We start from the raw sequence: 17,469 nt of genomic DNA on the forward strand, positions 1-17,469 counted from the left end.
CCCCCAGAAAGCTGGCGCTTTTTTAACACTATGGAATGAAGTTCCTGAGGAAATTTGGCCATTTTCCCTCAATATATTGGCGATGCCAGTCATGGGGGATGGCGACGGGCTGGCGACCATGCCCTGCCGCCTGCCCTCATTTCGCCAGCTCTGGCTGGCGATGGCCTTCGGCCAATCGCCAGCCAGAGCCGTTTTTTGCCCGATTTCGCCAGCATTTGGCGATTTCGCCAGCTTTCAGAAACACTGCCGCCGCCGCTCCTGCCGCCACCTTGCGCCGCCGCCGCCGCCACGCATCCCGCCGCTGCCTCGCCCTGCCCGCCCGCAGGATGCCCTGGATGCCATCCGCGGCTTTGGCGCGGAGGCCTCTGTGATCCGGGCGACCTGCCCCCAGCACTCGCTGTACGGAGAGAACTTCTACCTGGGCGCTTCGCTGTTGGAGCGTACCACCACGGCCACCCTGGCGGGCTGCTGCTCGCTGTGCAGCGACACCGACGGTTGCTCCAAGTGGGCCTACTGCCACATGAACGTGGAGGGAGGGTGAGCTGGTGGCTGGAGAAGGCAGCTGCACAGCCCAGGCGGCCTCAACGGCACGTGGGGGCGACCTTTGACCCTCCTGCCGCCCTCCAATGCGTGTCCCCATCCTGCCCGCCGCATCCCTGGCCGCAGCTGCGTGGCGCCGGTGGGCCCCTGGGCCAACACCGCCTTTGAGGCGGGCACCTGCCTGCTGAGCAGCAGTCTGGCGGCCGACCGGCGCACCTGGATGACGTGGAGCCTGGCGCAGCCGGGGGTGGCCTGGGTGTCTGGGGAGGTGGCGGGCAACGCCTCAGAGGCGAACATTGTGGAGACGGCCGACGAGGCGGCAGGTGGGTGGGGCAGAAGAGTTGGGGAGATGGGGGGTTGATCTTTCGGTTTTGCAGTGCAGTTGTTTTTGCAGGAGGAGGATCGGTCGATGCACTGAGCCTGTGGGTGGCTGAACAGGATGGCTGCTGCTGCTGCTGGCTGTGCAGAGAGCATCGAGCGCATTAAGTTTGACACGAGCGACGAGATGTTCTGCCGAGTGGTGGAAGGGGGGCCGCTGCAGGTGTGTTGCACATGAGCGCACACACTAACTGCTGTATCCCCTGGGCCGCTTTGCGCTCGCCCGTGTGTGCCACATGCCTGATTTACATCCCTGCACCCAAGATGCCTCCTGATGCACCCGCTCTGAGTTTCGCCACCCGCAGCTGGCCCCTCTGGATGCCCAATCCTCGGCGCCTGGGCCAGCCGTGGAGCAGGGGCAGGAGCTGCGCTTCACGGGAGTGCGTCTGGCAGATGCCAGCGGCGCCGACTGGGCGGTGGTGTTCTCTGCAGACAGTGGCTCTCTCTGGCGCTACCCGGCGGCAGACCTGGGGTATTGCAACGGCACCAGCCCAGGTGGGGCACAAGGGCATGTGGGATGTGAGGTTGGGTGTGCACCTGCCCCATCCAGGCCGCAGCAGAGTCTAATAGCCATGACACTCGGTGCATGATTTGCCCGCCGGTGCAGGCTGTGCGGCCAGCGCCAGCGGCGGCAGCACCGAGGAGGGAGCCTCGTGCGCCGGCGACGACGAGTGCTGTGGCGGCCTGGTGTGCCTGCCTCGCGGTGAGCAGTCGTGCCCTGTTGCATCAACAGCTGGGTCCCTGGTGCTGTTCGAGCGCAACTGTGCTGCTGCTGATGGGACACTCCGCCTCTCCTGCCCCTCCCTCACTTCCACCGCTCCATACCTGTCCTCCTTGTCCTCGCTGGCAGGCACAGAGAATGTGTGGGTGTCCTGGTCTGACGCCAACAGCACGGGCAAGGTGGTGTTTGGCGGCGCCCAGCACAGCAGCGGCCTGCAGCTCCTGCCAAATGAGTGTGCCCGGGTCAACAGTGAAGGTGAGCGATGGAGGCTCCTGTCCTGCCTCGCTGGAGGCTATCGCCGATGCCTGCCGCCGCCACCCTTCCTGGCCCTGCCTGCTGACACTGCCTGCCTGCCTGCCTGCCTGCAGAGGATGTGGGGCGTTTCGACTTTGGCAGCAGCGACAAGATGTTCTGCCTGACGGTGGTGGGAGGGACGCTGCAGGTGGGCTGACCAGGTGGCGCAGCTTGCTGTCTCTGGTATGTGGAGCACAGGTGCACGCATGCTGATGCTGATCGCTCCAGTCGTCACCGGGTGCCTGTCCCTGCCTGCTCTGGCTGCAGCTGTCCAGCCTGGATGCTGCCAGCACGGCGCCGGGGCCAGCCATTGAAGCCGGCCAGCAGGTGAGCCCGCCTGCAAGGAGCGGCACGGTTGGAGGCAGCAGCGGCGCTGTGCTGCGGTCTGCCAGGCGGCGCATGCCTCAGAACATGCATCCAGACCCATTGCAAAGCCGCGACACGCACCCCACCGCCCCCGTGCAGCTTTACTATACTGGCCTGAGGGTGGCTGATGGCAACGGAAGCGACTGGGCTGTGGTGTTCTATCCGGCCAGCAGCTCTCTGTGGCGCTACCCGGCGGCGGACCTGAGCCCCTGCAACGGCACGGTCCCAGGTGAGCGTGGGTGGGTGGCTGGCCATGCGGGTGAGTGCCCCTCCTCCAAACCGCTGGCCCGCCTGCGAAGCCAGCCAGCTGCTCTCCACACCGCCTGGCTTGCTGGGTTGCCTGAACCTCGTGCATCTTGAACCCCGCACAGGTTGCGACGTTGACAGCGGCGCCGACCTCGCCATCTCATGCGCCGGCGACGACGAGTGCTGTGGCGGGCAGGCGTGCCTGCCCCGCGGCCCAGCCAATGTGTGGCTGTCGTGGAGCGATGTCAGTGGCAGCGGCAGGGCCCTGTTTGGCAGCGGGCCCGACCACAGCCTGCAGCTGCTGCCTGGCGCGTGTGGTGCAGAGAGCGGCGGCGGCGGCGGCGGCACCACAGGTGGGTCCAAGCGGCAGTCCACATGCGCCGAGGATGCATCCCACTCCACTCCCTGCTGCCCCATGTCATACTGTGAATGCCCTACTCAAAACACCACCCTGTACCTGCCTCCCCTGCCTTCCCGCCTGCAGGCCGGCTGCAGTTTGACGCGCCACAGTGGGAGGGCGTCCCGCTCAGCTTCTGCCTGGGCGCCAACCAGGGCTGCGGCGCGGCGGCGGCGGCCCAGTTCTGTGCGGCCAGCGGGTACGACAGCGTGGCAGACTGGAGCGGGCCGGTGGCGCTGGCAGCCTCCCAGGAGTTCACCATCAGCGTGGAGAGCGGCGAGCTGTGCAAGTCTGCGCTGCAGCAGTGCCAGACCTTCTACTACATCGTGTGCCAGGCGGAAGCGCTGTGAGGCCGCTGGCGGTGCGGCGGCCGAGGCATGCATATGGCACCCCTGCTAGCCTGCCTTCTGTATCCGTTGTTATACATTGCTTGAAATTCTCCTTCTATTCACTTCATGACTTGATTTATGTTCAAACTTTCATGTGCGCCGCCTCCGCTCCGCTGACATGGCACCGCTGTCTGCCCAGAAGAGCTGGTGGCGCCGGGAAGGCACTCTTGACTACTCTTTCAGCTCAATTGCATTGCCTGAATTGGCAGCACGCGCTCTCAGGGTCCGCCGGGCAACACCCACCCCATTCAGCAGCGGCTCTTCCACGCGCGGCGATCTGCGTGTTCAGCGGCCATGGGGCAGCTCGTGAGCAAGAAGCCAAAGTGAGTTCACAGCCTTAGCCAGCGCTTGGCATCTCTGGACGCGATCGCCGCAGGCACAGTCTGTTTGCAAGCCCCAGGACTCATCCAGCACTTTGCCAAAAGCCGAGGCAGCCGTCGTTTGTGGGCTGTCTGTTCCCCCACCGGCGCACCTCTGCCGCCTCCTTTGCCGCCAACAGCGGACTCATACCTGCCTCTCCTGCGCCCTGCCCTGCACTCCAGGCTGGAGATCAATGATGTTGACCGGGCGGTGCTGACCCTCAAGTCGCAAGTCCGCAAGCTGGAGCAGCAACGCACGCGGGTGAGGCTGGCGGCGGCCATGCAGCCGCCGCCCGCCGCTTCCAGCTCCCAGCCTTTGGCCCTCTGCCAGATTGCACCCCAGAGGTGCACTTGCGGGCTGCGCCCTCTCCCTGGGTCATTTCCCTTGTCTGCTGAATGTGAACCCTCCCCCCACCCGCCCGCCTTGCACCCGCCCTGCAGATCCAGGCTGCCATCGACCGGGAGCAGCAGATGGCGCGGGAGCTGGTGGCCGCGGGAAGAAAGGACCGCGCCCTGCTGGCGCTGAAGAAGCGCAAGCTGCAGGAGGGGCAGGCCGCCAAGCTGGACGGGCTGCTGCTGAATGTGGAGGAGGCGGTGGGTGGGCTGCCTGCTGAGCGTGGAGGGAGCTGCCGCGCGGCGCGCTGGCGGGGCCGCCGCCGTAGCGCATGCTGGGGGCGTGGCTCTGTGTGCTAGGCTGAGCTGGGCAGACGCCGTGGGGCCTGGCCTCCTGCGGCGCATGGTAACCCCCCAACTTGCGGCAGCCGGCGGCTGCACGCTGGGCCCAGCCTGCCCCCTGTCCCCCCCCTGCTGGCTGCCTCACGCGCCGCGGCCCCCATCACGCGCGCCGCCTGCAGCTGGGCAACATCGAGACCACGCAGTCGCAGCAGCGCATCTTTGGCGCGCTCAAGGAGGCCAACACCGCGGTCAAGCAGATGCAGCAGGTGGGCGCCCGCGGCGTTGTTTGCTTTGCCGCAGCGCCGCGTGCCGCGCTTCCTTGTCCACTTGGGCCGACTCGCGCGGCGCCGCTGCTAGCATTGTCCTCCCTGGCTGCCTTGCGCTCCCCGGCTGGCGATGCTCCTCGCGGGTGACTTCTGAGGATGCGACCTCCCTCCCTCCTCCCTTTCCTCCACAGGCGCTGCCGCTGGAGGATGTGGAGCAGCTGATGCAGGACAGCGCGGATGCCAAGGCCTACGAAGACAGCCTGCGCCAGCTGCTGGGTGAGGCGACTGGCTGGCATGCATGCCTGCCGCGTGGTGCGCGCGCGTGCCTAGCGCACGTGCCCACCTCGCCTGCCGGGCGGTGTGCTGCGTGGTGTGCTTGCCTTGCCGGCCCGCCTCGCGTGCCTGCGCCTCACGCTGCACCCCTCTGTGCAGGCGAGTCGCTTAATCCCGCCGAGGAGGAGGCGGCGGCGGCAGAGCTGCAGCAGCTGGAGGCACAGCTGCTGGATGAGCAGGGGATGGAGATGCCCAAGGCTCCCACCGCGGTGGCGCGTGCGGAAGCGGCAGCGGCGGCGGCCCAGGAGCAGCCCGGGGGCGCGGTGGCAGCGGCGGTCACCAGCCCGGAGGAGGTGCTGCTGGCGCAGCTGCCCAGCGTGCCCAAGACGCCGGTACAGCTGGCAGAGGGGGAGCCGGTGGAGCCGGAGAAGGAGCCGGCCATGCTGGCGGCCTGAGGCGGCCGCTCGTTGGCTGCTTGTGGAAGCAGCTGCCTGCCGGCTGCACCCCCAATGCCTCGGCACAAGGCTCGCGATCGCTTGTGCCAGTCGGCGCCCTTGTGTACATTCTCCCCCCCTGTCAACGTCCCTCTCTTGGCGCGCGTTGTAAACTAGACTGCGATCCCAGGCTGGATGGCTGAACTGGCTCCCAGTCGGCGGCTGCGCCGTCGTGCTGGCAGGGCACTGCCGTACTGCTGTGACACCGCCAGGCGACAACAGCTGTTGTCAGGGGGCCTAGATGCGCCAATTCAATCGCGTTAGCGGCGTCTCGATTGTTTTCTCACCGCCTGGGGCTCCAGTGGAGCCCACAGGCACGGCAGCACACTTCATAGTTTCGAGACGCCAGACCGGTCACAGCGCGCGTAGCAGCAGCGTGGGCTGTCACCACTTGGCAGCCCTCCGGCAATGCCACCACGCTCTACTTGCTAACTTCAATGTCTGGCCGGAAGCGGCCATCCACCAGCAGCTTTGGGCGCTCTGTCCGCGCCCGAAATGACGACCCCGACTATGTAGCCGAGGCCCCGCCGCTGGATGGGTGAGTGGACGAGCAGATGCAGCGAATGCTGCCGGCCATCGCCCCAATCGGGCTGCCTGGCCAGCTGCTGCGGGCTGCCAAGCACGCCCGGCCCCTCCTTCGTGCTGCAGCAGCAACGTGCAGGCCAAGGTGCGACGCAATGGGAGGGGAGGATGGAGCAAGCAAGAGGTTCGTATCGGGCGGCCCGAATTTGCGCCAGGCGCCAGGCAGCTGTCGCGCGGCGGGCTGCATGGCGGCGGCGGTGTCAACACCGCCGCCTCCTGGTTGCAACGACAGCTGACGTCCAGGGCGCGCGCTGCGCGGCTCTGCCCTGCAGGACGAGCTGCTGCGCCGCATGGTGGCGCAGTATGGCGCCAAGAACTGGAAAAAGATAGGTGCGGCAAAGGGGGCGGGCGTGCGCGTCAGCGGGCGCTGGCGGGGACCCCTCGGGCCAGCAGAGCCGTCTGGTGCCGACTGTGCAGCTGCCTGCTGGTCCCGGGGCTGGATGATCGAGGCATGCGACAGCTGGGGCAGCTGGAGGGCACGGGGGCCACGGCCAGCCTTTCCCGGCCGCCGGCGACGTCGCCTCTCGACAGCTGCCGCCCGTACCGCAGCAGGCGCCGCCACCGTACCGCCGCCGCGCCCCCCAGCCCACGCGCCGCGCTGCGATGCCTGCGCCCCTGCTGCAGCCGAGCACTTTGCGGACCGCACCGACGTGCAGTGCCTTCACCGGTGGCAGAAGGTGCTGAACCCCGAGGTGCACAAGGGGCCCTGGACCCCTGATGAGGATGAGGCGATCATCCGGTAGGTGGGGCAGAGTGGAACGCAAGCTGTCTGCTTTGGTCTGCCAGCAGCTGCTTGGCTTGCCTGTTCCTACCCACAGCTGCGCTGCTGGGTGGGGCTGTCAACAGCGAGCAACCGGCGGTGGGAGAGGCGTGGCCTGGGGAGCAGCTGCCACGCCTGCCGCTCCGCTCGCCTGCCGCTGCTCTCGACCGCTCTCCCGCCCGCGCCTGCCCGCCTGCTCCCGCTTGCAGGCTGGTGGCGCTGCACGGCCCGCAGAAGTGGACAATGATTGCGGAGTACCTTCCGGGCCGCATCGGCAAGCAGTGCCGGGAGCGGTGAGCGCAGCATGCTCGCTGGCGCTGGCAGCTGCCGCTGGCTGCTGGCACTGGCTGCGTCCGACAGCCGCCGCCAGGCCGCGCCGGCCACCTCCCATGCCGTGTCTCAGCCTGGATGCAGCAGCCCGCCAGCTGCTGGGCCCTCGGAATGCAACTTCAAGGGGCCGCCGACCGCCACCCCTCCGCTCCATCTCATCTGCTCTTTCCACCCGCCCCCGCAGCTGGCACAACCACCTGAACCCCGCCATCAAGCGGGGCCAGTGGACCCGGCACGAGGATGAAGTCATCGTGCGCTTCCACCGCCGATTCGGAAACCAGGTAAGGGCGCTGGATTGCGGCGGCGGCGGCTCGGCGCAGTCTGGGCTGGGATGTTTGCGGAGGGGGTTGGGTGGGTGCTTGCCAGCCAGCCTGCTTGCCTCTGCCCGCCTCCTGCGCCTGGGCCACGCCCCCGGAGGCGGAAATCCCACCCGCCTCCGCGCGCTCACGCATGCACATGCTTTCACTGGCCTCTGCCCTTTTGCAGTGGGCCCGCATGGCGCAGCACCTCAAGGGTCGCACCGACAACGCCATCAAGAACCATTGGAACTCCACGCTGCGGCGCAAGGTGGGACATGATGGGCGCGCATGTGTGTGCCTGCTGCGGCTCCTCAGCGGGCCGATGGAGGCCTGCGGCACAGCAGCGCGGCACGGCCGGCTGCCGCCTGCCGACGCCCCACTTCGCAGCCTGCCTGACGCCACCCGCTGCCGCTGCTGCGCTGCTTGCAGGTGGAGCAGGGGGAGTTTGTGGGGCTGCCAGAGTGGAAGGACGAGGACTCGGATGCAGGCAGGCGCCCGCTGCCCTCCATCTGCCGCTGCCTGCCACCCTGTTGGATTTCCCTTCCAACCACAAAAGCCCACCACCTTCACATGTGCCACATCACCAGCACGAACACTCGCACGCATGCATGCAGACAGCAGTCCTGCCTCTCCTTGCTCCGCCCCTTGCCTGCCCTTACCCCCGCCCCTTGCCTGCCTTTGCCCCAAGCAGAGTTTGAGGAGGGGGAGAGCGGCGGCGGCGGCAGCAGCCACTGCGGCGCCTCCAGCCAGGACCCCTCCTCCTGGTCCCGCTCCCTCACCTTCTCCCCGTCTGGCGACCGCCAGCGCTCCGCCACCCCGCCCGGCGGCGGCAGCGGCGGCGGCAGCCAGCCCGCGGCCGCGGCAGGCGGCAGGTGCGCGTGTGCTTGTGTGTATACAGCGGCTGGGCGTGGGTGTCGGTTCGCTGGGAGGCAGAGCTTTGAGCTGTGCCCCGCTGCCCTGCCGCTGGTCGCTTGCCGAGCAGCTGCCAGCCTGGCGGCGCTTTGTGGCGGCGCATTTGTCGAACATGCTGACGCATCGTTGGCTGGCGTGGCGCGTGCCTCGCCCCCCCATCCTGTGCTGCAGGCGCATCAGGGCCAGCCGGTCGCCGTCTGGGAGCCCCTCAGGGCTGAGGGACTATGCCCTGGCACAGGTGGGTGAGGTTTCACCCCTTGGTGCCTGTGTGGGCAGCGGGGAAGCTGGGCGTGGGAACTGGCCCGAGGAAGCTGCCTGCTTTGCTTCCCGGCCAAACCCTCGCGCCACCCTCTCACGCTCTCCCGCTGTCCCCGGCCGGGCGCGGCCCTGCAGGGCCCGGCTGACGGCGCCACACGTCGCTCGCGGCGCGTGGCCAAGCGGGCCGCCGGCGGCGGCAGCAGACCCGGCTCGCCCGTGGCGGCAGCAGGTGCGCAGGCCTTTGCTGTGCGCCCTGCTGGCCAGCTGCCGCCTGCGCGCCACTTTGCCCCTCCTTGCCCTTCGATTCGGTTCTTCCTGAATGCGTGGCGGCGGCTCCGCTTGCTGCAGAGTATGGTACAGTGGAGGAGCTGGCTGCGCCTGGGCTGCTGCCCATTCCTATGATGAGCCAGCCAGCCCCGCAGCAGCGGCAGCAGCAGCGGCAGCCTGCGGTGGCGCACCCCTCTGCCGCTGCGGCGGCAGCATTTGCGCTGGCGGTGCCGCAGCAGCCGCAGCTGCAGTCTGTGCACCAGCAGCAGCAGCAGGAGGCAGCCGGGGCTCTGCGGCTGACCAGCAACCTGCTTAGACACCACGATGCAGCAGAGCAGCAGAAGGCGGCTGCCGCTGCCGCAGCAGCAGCCAAGGCGGTGGTGGCGTCCGCCGCGGCGGGGCACTTTGCTTCCACCGCCGCAACGCCCGCGCCAGCTGCTGCAGCAGCAAAGCCTGCCCGGGCGGCAGGTGGCATGCCGTCGCTGCCTGCACCAGCAGAGATGGATGCATACCTTCTAGCAGCGGCTGTTCCCCATGGCATGCCTGGTGCGATGGCACAGGCAGCAGGGGCAGGGCCAGCGCCGCAGCCCGGCCTTGCAGCCGCAATCCAGCCTGCAGGCTCGCAGGGGGCCGCGGCGGCAGCAGCTGCGGGGCCTGCCGACCAGTTGCAGCTCACCGCACCCGCCTCCCGGCCTCGCAGCCGTATGCTGCAGCTGCAGCAGGCGGAGCGGCGCCTCTCCACCCAGCCCTCCTTTGCCGGCTGGCTGGGAGGGCCGGGCACCGAGGATGCCCCCCGCGGCAGCCAGGCCGAGGTGGCAGCCACAGCGGCAGGCCAGGGCGCCACACCAAAGATGCCTGACGCAGCAGTGGAGCCCGTGGCGCCCACGCTGGCAGCGGCGGCGGCGGCGGCGGCGGCCGGAGGGTCGGGCGCCCCGGGCACCGCGCAGCCGCCACCCAGCACCATCCACGCAGACACCTGGAGGAGCTTGGTTGACCTGGGAATCACCAGCCCCCCCACAGGCAAACAACAGCGCCCTTGCCTGCCGGCGGAGTGACAGCCTGCACACCGCCGCATGCCCCGCACCACCTCCTCCGGCTGGCCACCCGCCGCATGTGTGCTTCTTATTATGTTGCTGCCAGCCAGCTCCCCACCTGCCGCCGTGCGCCACCCGGGGCCACCCTCCCGCCTCTGTCGCCTCACCTGCCTCCCTGCCTCGCCTCCTGCGCTCCTCTGCAGGCCACACCACCCATACCACTGTGGTTGGCACCCCGCTGCACATGGGCTCCCAGCCCAGCGGCACCGTGGCTACCCCCGCCATGCTGCTGTTTGGGACATCGATCAAGGGGCCCGGCAGCGGCCTGCGCACAGGCAGCGGCCTGCGGCGGTGGGTGCTGCCGCGGCCAGCTCGAGCTGTGCTGTTGTGCCGTGCATGTCGTGCCAGTCGTGAGGGCGCTGGGCATGCTGTGGTCGCACCTCAGCAGCACATGATCGGCCTTCCCGCCCTCCCCGGCTGCTGCTCCTTACGCCATCGCCCCCATCGCTCCTCCTCCATCCGCCATCCTTCCTGCAGAGGCGGCCAGCGGCGGCCTCCAGAGCTCTCCATCCTCCAAGAGGTGGCTGCCGGGCACGGCGTGCTGAATGCCTTGCCCGTGGCGCCATCCCAGACGCCGGCAGACGCCCCGGCGGCGGCCCCTGCGCCCTCCAGCGGCAGGCTGGCGGCCGCCGCCGCCGCCATGGCAGCCGCCATAGCGGCGCCGGCAGCAGGGCGGCCTGCCTCTGCAGCTGCTGCCAGCGGCAAACCCGGCCCGGCCGCGGCGGCAGCGACGGCAGAGGCAGGTGCACCGACAGCAGAGCGGGCTGAGGCCGATGGTGCCGCGGAGGGTGCCAGCCCGGTGCCGCCTGTCGGCAGCAGCGCCGCCGCGGCCGGCAGCGGCGGGGGTGGTGAGCTGCACCGCTCCGACTCTGGCGGCGGCCTGCCGCTGCTGCTGCTGTCCCCGCCCGTCAGCATGCCTCCCAGCAGCCTGCTGCCGCTGCCGCCCCTCAGCCTGGCCGGCGGCGGCAGGGGCGGGAGCCGCGCGTCGGCGGCAGGCGCAGGGGAGTCGGCGGCAGCAGCTGCAGCCGCTGTGGCGGACGACGAGGCCGACCGGCTGCTGCTCCAGCACTTCCGCCCCAGCAGCAGCAAGCTTACTGAGCTCTTTAAGCCTTTGGAGGATCAGCCGGCGGCTGGCAGCAGCCCGGCAGGTGGCCAAGCTCAGGGCGGGCCCGGTACCGTGGCAGCCCCCTCCCGCAGGTCTCCCCGCACAGCCCCTGAGCTGCGCGCCGCCATCCTTCGCCTCGCGCAGCAGTCGCCGCAGCAGGGCAGCGGCGGCGGCGCGGCCGCGCTGCTGGCGCCGCTGCTGGCGGCGGCGGCGGGTCCGCCGCCGCCGATTCCGCTGCCGCTGCCGCTGCCTGGGGAGGGACTCTCACACCAGGGTCCCTCGCTGCTGCCAGAGCTGGAGGCACTGCAGGAGGCTTGGCCTCATGGGCAGTACCGGTGAGTGCGGGCAGGGAGCTTGCCAGTATCAGCCTGAGCGGTGCCTGCTGGCAGCGGCGGCCTCCAGCCTCCTGCATGCCGGGGATGCTTGCTGGGGCTGTGGCCGGCAGGCCGCTCCTCAACCCAACCTGCCCGGCTGTGCCCGGCTGTCGATCCCGCTTGCCAGTCAGCCCCGTCCTGCCCTGCCGCTTGCAGGCTGGAACCGCCTCAGGCAGACCCCTCTCAGGCCGTCGTCTGGGACATGCACACGTCTCCCAGGGGAGATGCCAGCATAGCAGACTTTGTGCAGCATGCGCTGACGTCAAGGCCCGGTAGCGGCTGCGGCGCAGACAGTGGTGAGCGGCGCCGGCACGCATGCCCGCTTGTCGTGGCCGGGCAGGCCATGCCGGTGTGTGTGGTGCCTGCTCCCTACCTCCATCTCTGCTGCTGTGCTGGCAGCCCATGCCTGCCTGGCTGCCCCATCCCTCGCTGCAGGCGAGGACCCGCTGCAGCTGATGTGCCGGGTGCTCCAGGATGGCGGCACGCTGTACAGCGCCGCCGCGGGCCGCCTGGCCGCCCCCACCCGCCAGCGGCAGCAGCCCGTGGCTGGGGCCCAGGCATAGCCGCCGCCGGGCGGCACGCTGCTCTGCGGTGTGATGAGCAGCCGGCACAGATGGCACTGGGCCGGACGGTACTGCCGAAAGCAGCCCAGATACTAGGGAGCCCTGTTGGGAGCCTAGTGATGCCAGTGCCCGCTGCCACATCCCCACTACGACTGAGATGAGAGAGTGACTTCACGCATGCCCCTGCCTCTTCCTTGCCACGGCACGCTGACCCGTACCCTGCAATGCCCATCCTTGAGTTCCCATCTGACCCGCCCTGTCCCAACCAACCGACCAGTGGGCAATAGTGATGCTGTCATGCACGCTTCCCGCCAAGCGCTACAGCTAAACTCGACCTGTGATGCTGACTGTGAGCGCTATCTGATTGGCATGAGGGGCAGTGTCATAGGAAGCTGGGTGGGGGTAGTAGCATGGTCTCAAGTAGAAGCTCGGTAGCATACGGGCGTTAGGGAAAGGGCCTCGGTACGGGCGGGTCTCGGTACCAGATGCGAGGGTAGGTTTCCGTCAATCAAGTGCAGGGGATTCTTGCCGTACAGTGGATGTTCAAATACGCAGTGCATCAGGAGTAGAAGTCGTGCTGCTGGATGGCCAGCACGATGCCCCTCACCGCCCCGATGGATGCCAGCAGGCCCACGGCCGCGAACAGCACCGCAAGGCCGACATGCGCCCAGTAGGCTGCCGCCGACACCTCGCCGCCGCGCGCCATCAGGTAGAGTATGGGGGGGACGACGAATACCAGCGGGGTCAGGCCCACCTGCGTTCGCATAGACGGGGCAGGGGGATCGGTGTGGGCCAGGTAGGCGCGGGTCAGCATGGCAGCGCTGCCACCCGGTGCATGCGCTGCCATGGCTGGCCGGGCAGCGCCAGGCCGTCCTCTCCTGCCCTTCCCAGATGTATGCACGGCAGCGTCGCTCACAGCGCCTGCAGAAAAAAATAAGGAAAAGTTACTGCGCCAGTTGGTAAACTGTCTTCAATGTTCTGATCAGCCGATACGCAACAACCCCACAAACAGCAATTGGACAAACTCAATAGGGTCCAAAACGCTAGCCAACCTATTAGCCCCATCAACTGGGCGAAGAAAGGGAAGGTGGCGGCGATGAGCGTGATGATGATGACGTAAGGGACCCTGCGCCAGCCCCAACAGCAAGTTTACACAATCCATCCAACATGCCGCGGGCGGGCAGCAGCAGCAGCGTCGCTGTGGGTAGCTCAAGGCACCCTCACTAGAGCCTCGCGCCTACACTTGCAGCTTACAAAACCCATGTGTACGGTCATAGCTGCGTGAGCCGGCAGGGCTGCACGCCCTCACCTGACCAGGACCATGCACAGCCGGGACGGCACCAGCAGGCGCCGCCCCTCGGCATTTCGGTGCTCGGTGTGGAGCCAGGTGGCGGCCGGGTAGCGGTGCACCAGCTTGGGCTCCCAGGAATCGTACAGCACAAACTCAAACACCTGCCGGCAGCACACGCCAGGCAGCACGCCGCTTGCGAAGACGCACAGAGGAGTGAAGGTGGCGCGGTGCTGGCCATCATGGCCTGCGCTCCACCCCCCCCACACCCAGCCCATCCCCCCGTTTAGGCCCCTCGGCACCCCCCCCCCCACCCCCCAAGCCCCCCCCCCCCCACGCTGGCGTAACTTGCCTGCTCGCCCACCAGCAGCTGGAAGATGCACATCAGGTTCAGGATGGTGATCAACCACTTGGGGTGGGTGTTCATGCTGAGCAGGAAGCCCGACACGGCATTGCCGTACGCCCTGCAGGCGGGGCGGCACGCACCAGCAGCGCCGTGTTACGCTCGGCAGCGGGTGGGTGGCAGGTGGGTGGCACGGCCTGAGCACGGCCCGGAGCGAGGCACCGCACCAGCCGCAGCGCCGCCGCCGGCGGTGGGGCGCGGGGCGTCATGCGGTGGCGGCGGCGGCAGGAGGGTGCCGTGGGCCAGGCGGCGCACCAGTACCCCACGACAGCCACCGTCAGGTAGATGGGCGTGACGAGCGAGTAGGCAGCCAGGATGCTGCGCCGCATGGGCGGGTAGGCGGAGCCCGTCTTGGGGTCGGCCTTCAGGGTCGCCTGCGGCGAGGCAGCGGCGCGGAAGAGGCGGCAAGGACAGCGGTCAGGCCTGCAGGCCCGCCGTGAGGCCCGCGCGCTGACCAGCCGCAGGCTGGCGAGCAGGCGCACCGCAGGCGCACCGCCTGGATGCGCACACACACAGACACCACACACCTGAATCTCTGGAATTATGTTATTGGCATAAACGAAGACGGCGATGCCGATGGCGTTGAAGCCGTTCATCACACGGTTGATGGTGCTGCCGGGGATGGAATAGTCGGCGCCCTCGCCGCCCCCTGCGGCAGGCAGGGGCAGAGCGGCGGCGGGGCGCGACCAAGCTGTGAGCGGCCAGGTGGGTGGCAGGCGGGCGCATCGGGGCGGCAACCGACGCAGCCAACCAGGCTGGCAGGTGCTGGCAGGCTCTGGCGCCAAGTGACCGCCTCCTAGCCGTGACGGCAACACAACGTGACGGGCAGCCAGGTCGGCGAGCGCCCACACGGCTCTTCCCTCTCCCCGCCTCACCCTGCACCCCTGCCAGGATGACCGCCGCCAGCGAGTAGGTGACCATGAAGGCTGTGGTGACCGCAGTCAGCACCTCTGCCCTCGCCATGTCGGGGCACTGCGTCAGCACCATGAGCGCCACCCCCGCCACCACCGTCCACAGCGCGTTGCCGACGGGGCAGTCGCCTGCGCGGCGCAAGGGGCGGGGGTGGCAGCGACGCCATGCAATGGGAGGCTGGGCACATGGGTGCGGCCAGGCGGAAGGCATGTTGGGGGCAGGCCCGAAGCGGCGAGAGCGGGCGAGCCGCAAATGTAAGGCAGTGCTGGCGGGTGCCTGCCGCGCCGCCAGCCGGGCGGCGGCTTGCCTCCGGTGCAGAACAGTAGGTAGATTGCCTGGAGGCACTGGGCTGCCAGGATGAGGTTAGCGATGCCCACCTGCGGGGCCGCATGCAAGGCAGCGGGCGGGCTGAGGGCAGGCCCGGTTGGCGCCAGCCTGGGTGGCGTGCCCGGCGTGGCGTGGCCTGCTGTGCAGCGCCATGCCACCCGATCATGCAACATGCTGGGCACGCGTTCCCGCACCCCAATGATGACAGTGAACTGCAGTAGCAGCACGGTGTGGTATGTGTACGGGTGGCGGCTGCCTGCGGGTTGAATGTGTGTGTGTGCGGGGGGGTGGGGGGGGGGGGTGAGCGCACGGGTGGCGCGGACCAGCACAGCTCGCATTCCCGGCAGCTACCACCCACCCAGCAACGTACCCGCACAGTTTCCCCAGGTGCTGAGTCCCAAATGCGAGAACTCCACCCGGCACCTATGTGAGTATGTATCCTCCCTGCCCTGACGGGCGCCAGAGGAGGGCAGGCAAGGGGCCTTCACGGTGCATGTTACCGCAGCCATACCTCACCCATGATCTGCTTGGCCAGAGTGCGGTACAGCCCATTGCGCTTGCCGCCGTGCTCGTGCAGCTTCGCCAGCAGCAGGTTGCAGTAAATGGTGGCCACTGCCGACACGAGCAGCACCACAAGGCCGCCAGCCCAGCCCAGGGCCGCCATGGCAAAGGGCAGGCCCAGCAGGGTAGGCTGCGCTGTGGACGTGGCCAGCAGCCAGGTGCCTCGCTTCCAGGTGCCTGCATCACGGCGGACAGGAAATGGCGTTCTAATGGACATGGATGACTGCCATGATGATGGCGACAAGGTAAGGGAATTAGGTTAGCTGGGGCACGGGCGAGAGGGAAGCGGCGGCAGCGGCGGTGGCAGCGGCGCGCGGCCCTGACCGCTGTGTTGTGAGGCCCCTTTGCAGCGCTCTTCTTGTGCAACCATTGAGCTGCTTGCAAGCCAGTGAGCGCAGCGGCTTGCTCACCGTCAGGTTCCGCAAGCTGGCTCTGGCCCAGGAAGCGCATGGTGAGCATGGACTCTAGCTGCTCTGGCACATCCATATCCTTTGCGCTCTTCTCCACGTCCAGCGCGTTTCGTTCAGCCGCATTTTCAACAACGGCAAGGAGCTCGGCCGGCATCCTCCTTGCCGTTCAGAGCAGTTGCGCAGCGGCAGTAACCACTGCAATGAATTCCCATCAGGACTGCCGCTGCGAATAATTCCTCCCGGGCCCCGGGTCGTGGGAGACTCCCTCCGGGTCCGGAGGGAGCTGGGTTTGTCAAACCGACCACTGCATTTTGGATGCAAGGGCCCTGCACCTGTGAAGCGTAGTCATGTCGACCATAGGTGGTGCTTTGACCCCTGCAGGCGCTACTGCCCCGACCACCAATGGCACCGGCAGCTGCTGACGGCTTTGACCCCTGCAGGGGACACCTGTGGACCTTGATGGCACGCCTGCTGTATTACACCCACTGCATGCACGTTAACAAAGTGATGGCAGGACCATGGTTACATGCTCCAGGAAACACCAACGCGTCAACTGTGGCAACCTTTTGCGGGGTAGGCAGGGCAGGGCAAGGCGGGGCAACTGAACTGCAGACCGGACGAACTTCGCGGCGGCGCGACAGTGGCAGGAGGCGGACCAACCCCAAGCTGCCAAGCGGCGCGGATGGGACAGCGGCTGTGTGTAAGGTTTCTACAGACTGTGGTTGATCAAATCATGCATTGACGCTAGGCACAGCCGGAGCAGATGTGATAGAAAGCAGCGCAGGTCAAGGAGACTGGTGGCGGCGATGGGAAGCACAAGGCACCGGCGAAGCGGCAGCCAGGGTTGGAAGTCGGCGGTGGCAATGGGGCTAGACACATGTATGCTGGGAAATGTACAGGGGCGGCATTGAGCGAGAGGCTTGCCAGGCCAAGGGAAGACGACCGTGGCACAGGGCGGGACGAGAGGTAGCAAGCTCACAAGCCCCCTCCTGCGCCTCTCACACAGGGCCAAGAGGTGCCACGACACGGGCCATGCCCACCCAAGTGGACACGTAGAGCAGTGCAAACACTGGCGCGCCTAAGAAGCACAGCGACAATGTACCGGGCAGGCCGAGGAACAGGAACACAGCCTGGACGCTCCTCGTCGTCAGATCTGGTGGCGGCCGCTTGTACACCTTCACCGCGGGCGGGGCGGGGCGGGGCTGCATGGGGCTGGTGATGCCTGCTCGGGCGGCAGTAACAGTCAGGCGGCGGCTGGGCAGCGAGGCTCCTGCAAGCATTCCATTCATTGTGTGAGAACTTAGCAGATGGGCAGGAGAGGCAGTTTTGAAGCCTGAAGGCAGTCAGACACGCGCGCTCTGCGCGTCCTGCCTGAGCGCGGCCTGACTTGCGGCTGCGTACACAACGCTGCCAGGCGGCGCCCACAACTGCGCGGCATTCCTCCTTCATGGCCCACAATACAATCAGGCAGCCAAAACCGAAGCCACCTGCGAGGTTGGGGCCACTGTGAGGCACCATCACTCCGCGACTGCATGGCATCTGGTAGCCTCCTGCACTCAAGCGGCAAGCCAGCCATCATATCAGTGCGCAGCAGCAAGATGGCTAAGTGCAGCAGCAGCAGGGGAG

The 17,469-nt window shown here is 67.9% G+C and overlaps 3 protein-coding genes across 3 annotated transcripts; 2 read left to right on the top strand and 1 right to left on the bottom strand.

Moving 5' to 3' along the window:
• Positions 1-3,625: 3,625 nt before the first annotated feature.
• Positions 3,626-5,359, top strand: CHLNCDRAFT_144767 (hypothetical protein; the record flags this gene model as incomplete). The annotated part of the gene is made up of 6 exons (XM_005848172.1): positions 3,626-3,654; positions 3,874-3,952; positions 4,132-4,284; positions 4,545-4,631; positions 4,823-4,907; positions 5,064-5,359. 6 exons carry the CDS (start codon positions 3,626-3,628, stop codon positions 5,357-5,359), a joined length of 729 nt encoding a protein of 242 aa, XP_005848234.1.
• Positions 5,360-6,068: 709 nt separating this feature from the next.
• Positions 6,069-7,640, top strand: CHLNCDRAFT_11906 (hypothetical protein; the record flags this gene model as incomplete). Its single annotated transcript, XM_005848173.1, has 6 exons — positions 6,069-6,104; positions 6,253-6,310; positions 6,605-6,719; positions 6,950-7,033; positions 7,255-7,351; positions 7,557-7,640. Coding segments are annotated over 6 exons (474 nt in total), but the record flags the coding sequence as incomplete, so codon positions are not given.
• A 4,861-nt stretch (positions 7,641-12,501) lies between these two features.
• CHLNCDRAFT_144770 (hypothetical protein) lies at positions 12,502-15,997 on the bottom strand (the record flags this gene model as incomplete). The annotated part of the gene is made up of 9 exons (XM_005848364.1): positions 12,502-12,791; positions 12,995-13,068; positions 13,252-13,394; positions 13,568-13,694; positions 13,889-14,007; positions 14,161-14,282; positions 14,509-14,673; positions 15,389-15,610; positions 15,844-15,997. The coding sequence occupies 9 exons, from the start codon at positions 15,995-15,997 to the stop codon at positions 12,502-12,504; spliced, it is 1,416 nt and encodes a 471-aa protein (XP_005848426.1).
• Between the last annotated feature and the right edge of the window lie 1,472 nt (positions 15,998-17,469).

The sequence above is a fragment of the Chlorella variabilis genome, assembly GCF_000147415.1.
Source record: "Chlorella variabilis unplaced genomic scaffold CHLNCscaffold_8, whole genome shotgun sequence".
NCBI lineage: Eukaryota > Viridiplantae > Chlorophyta > Trebouxiophyceae > Chlorellales > Chlorellaceae > Chlorella > Chlorella variabilis.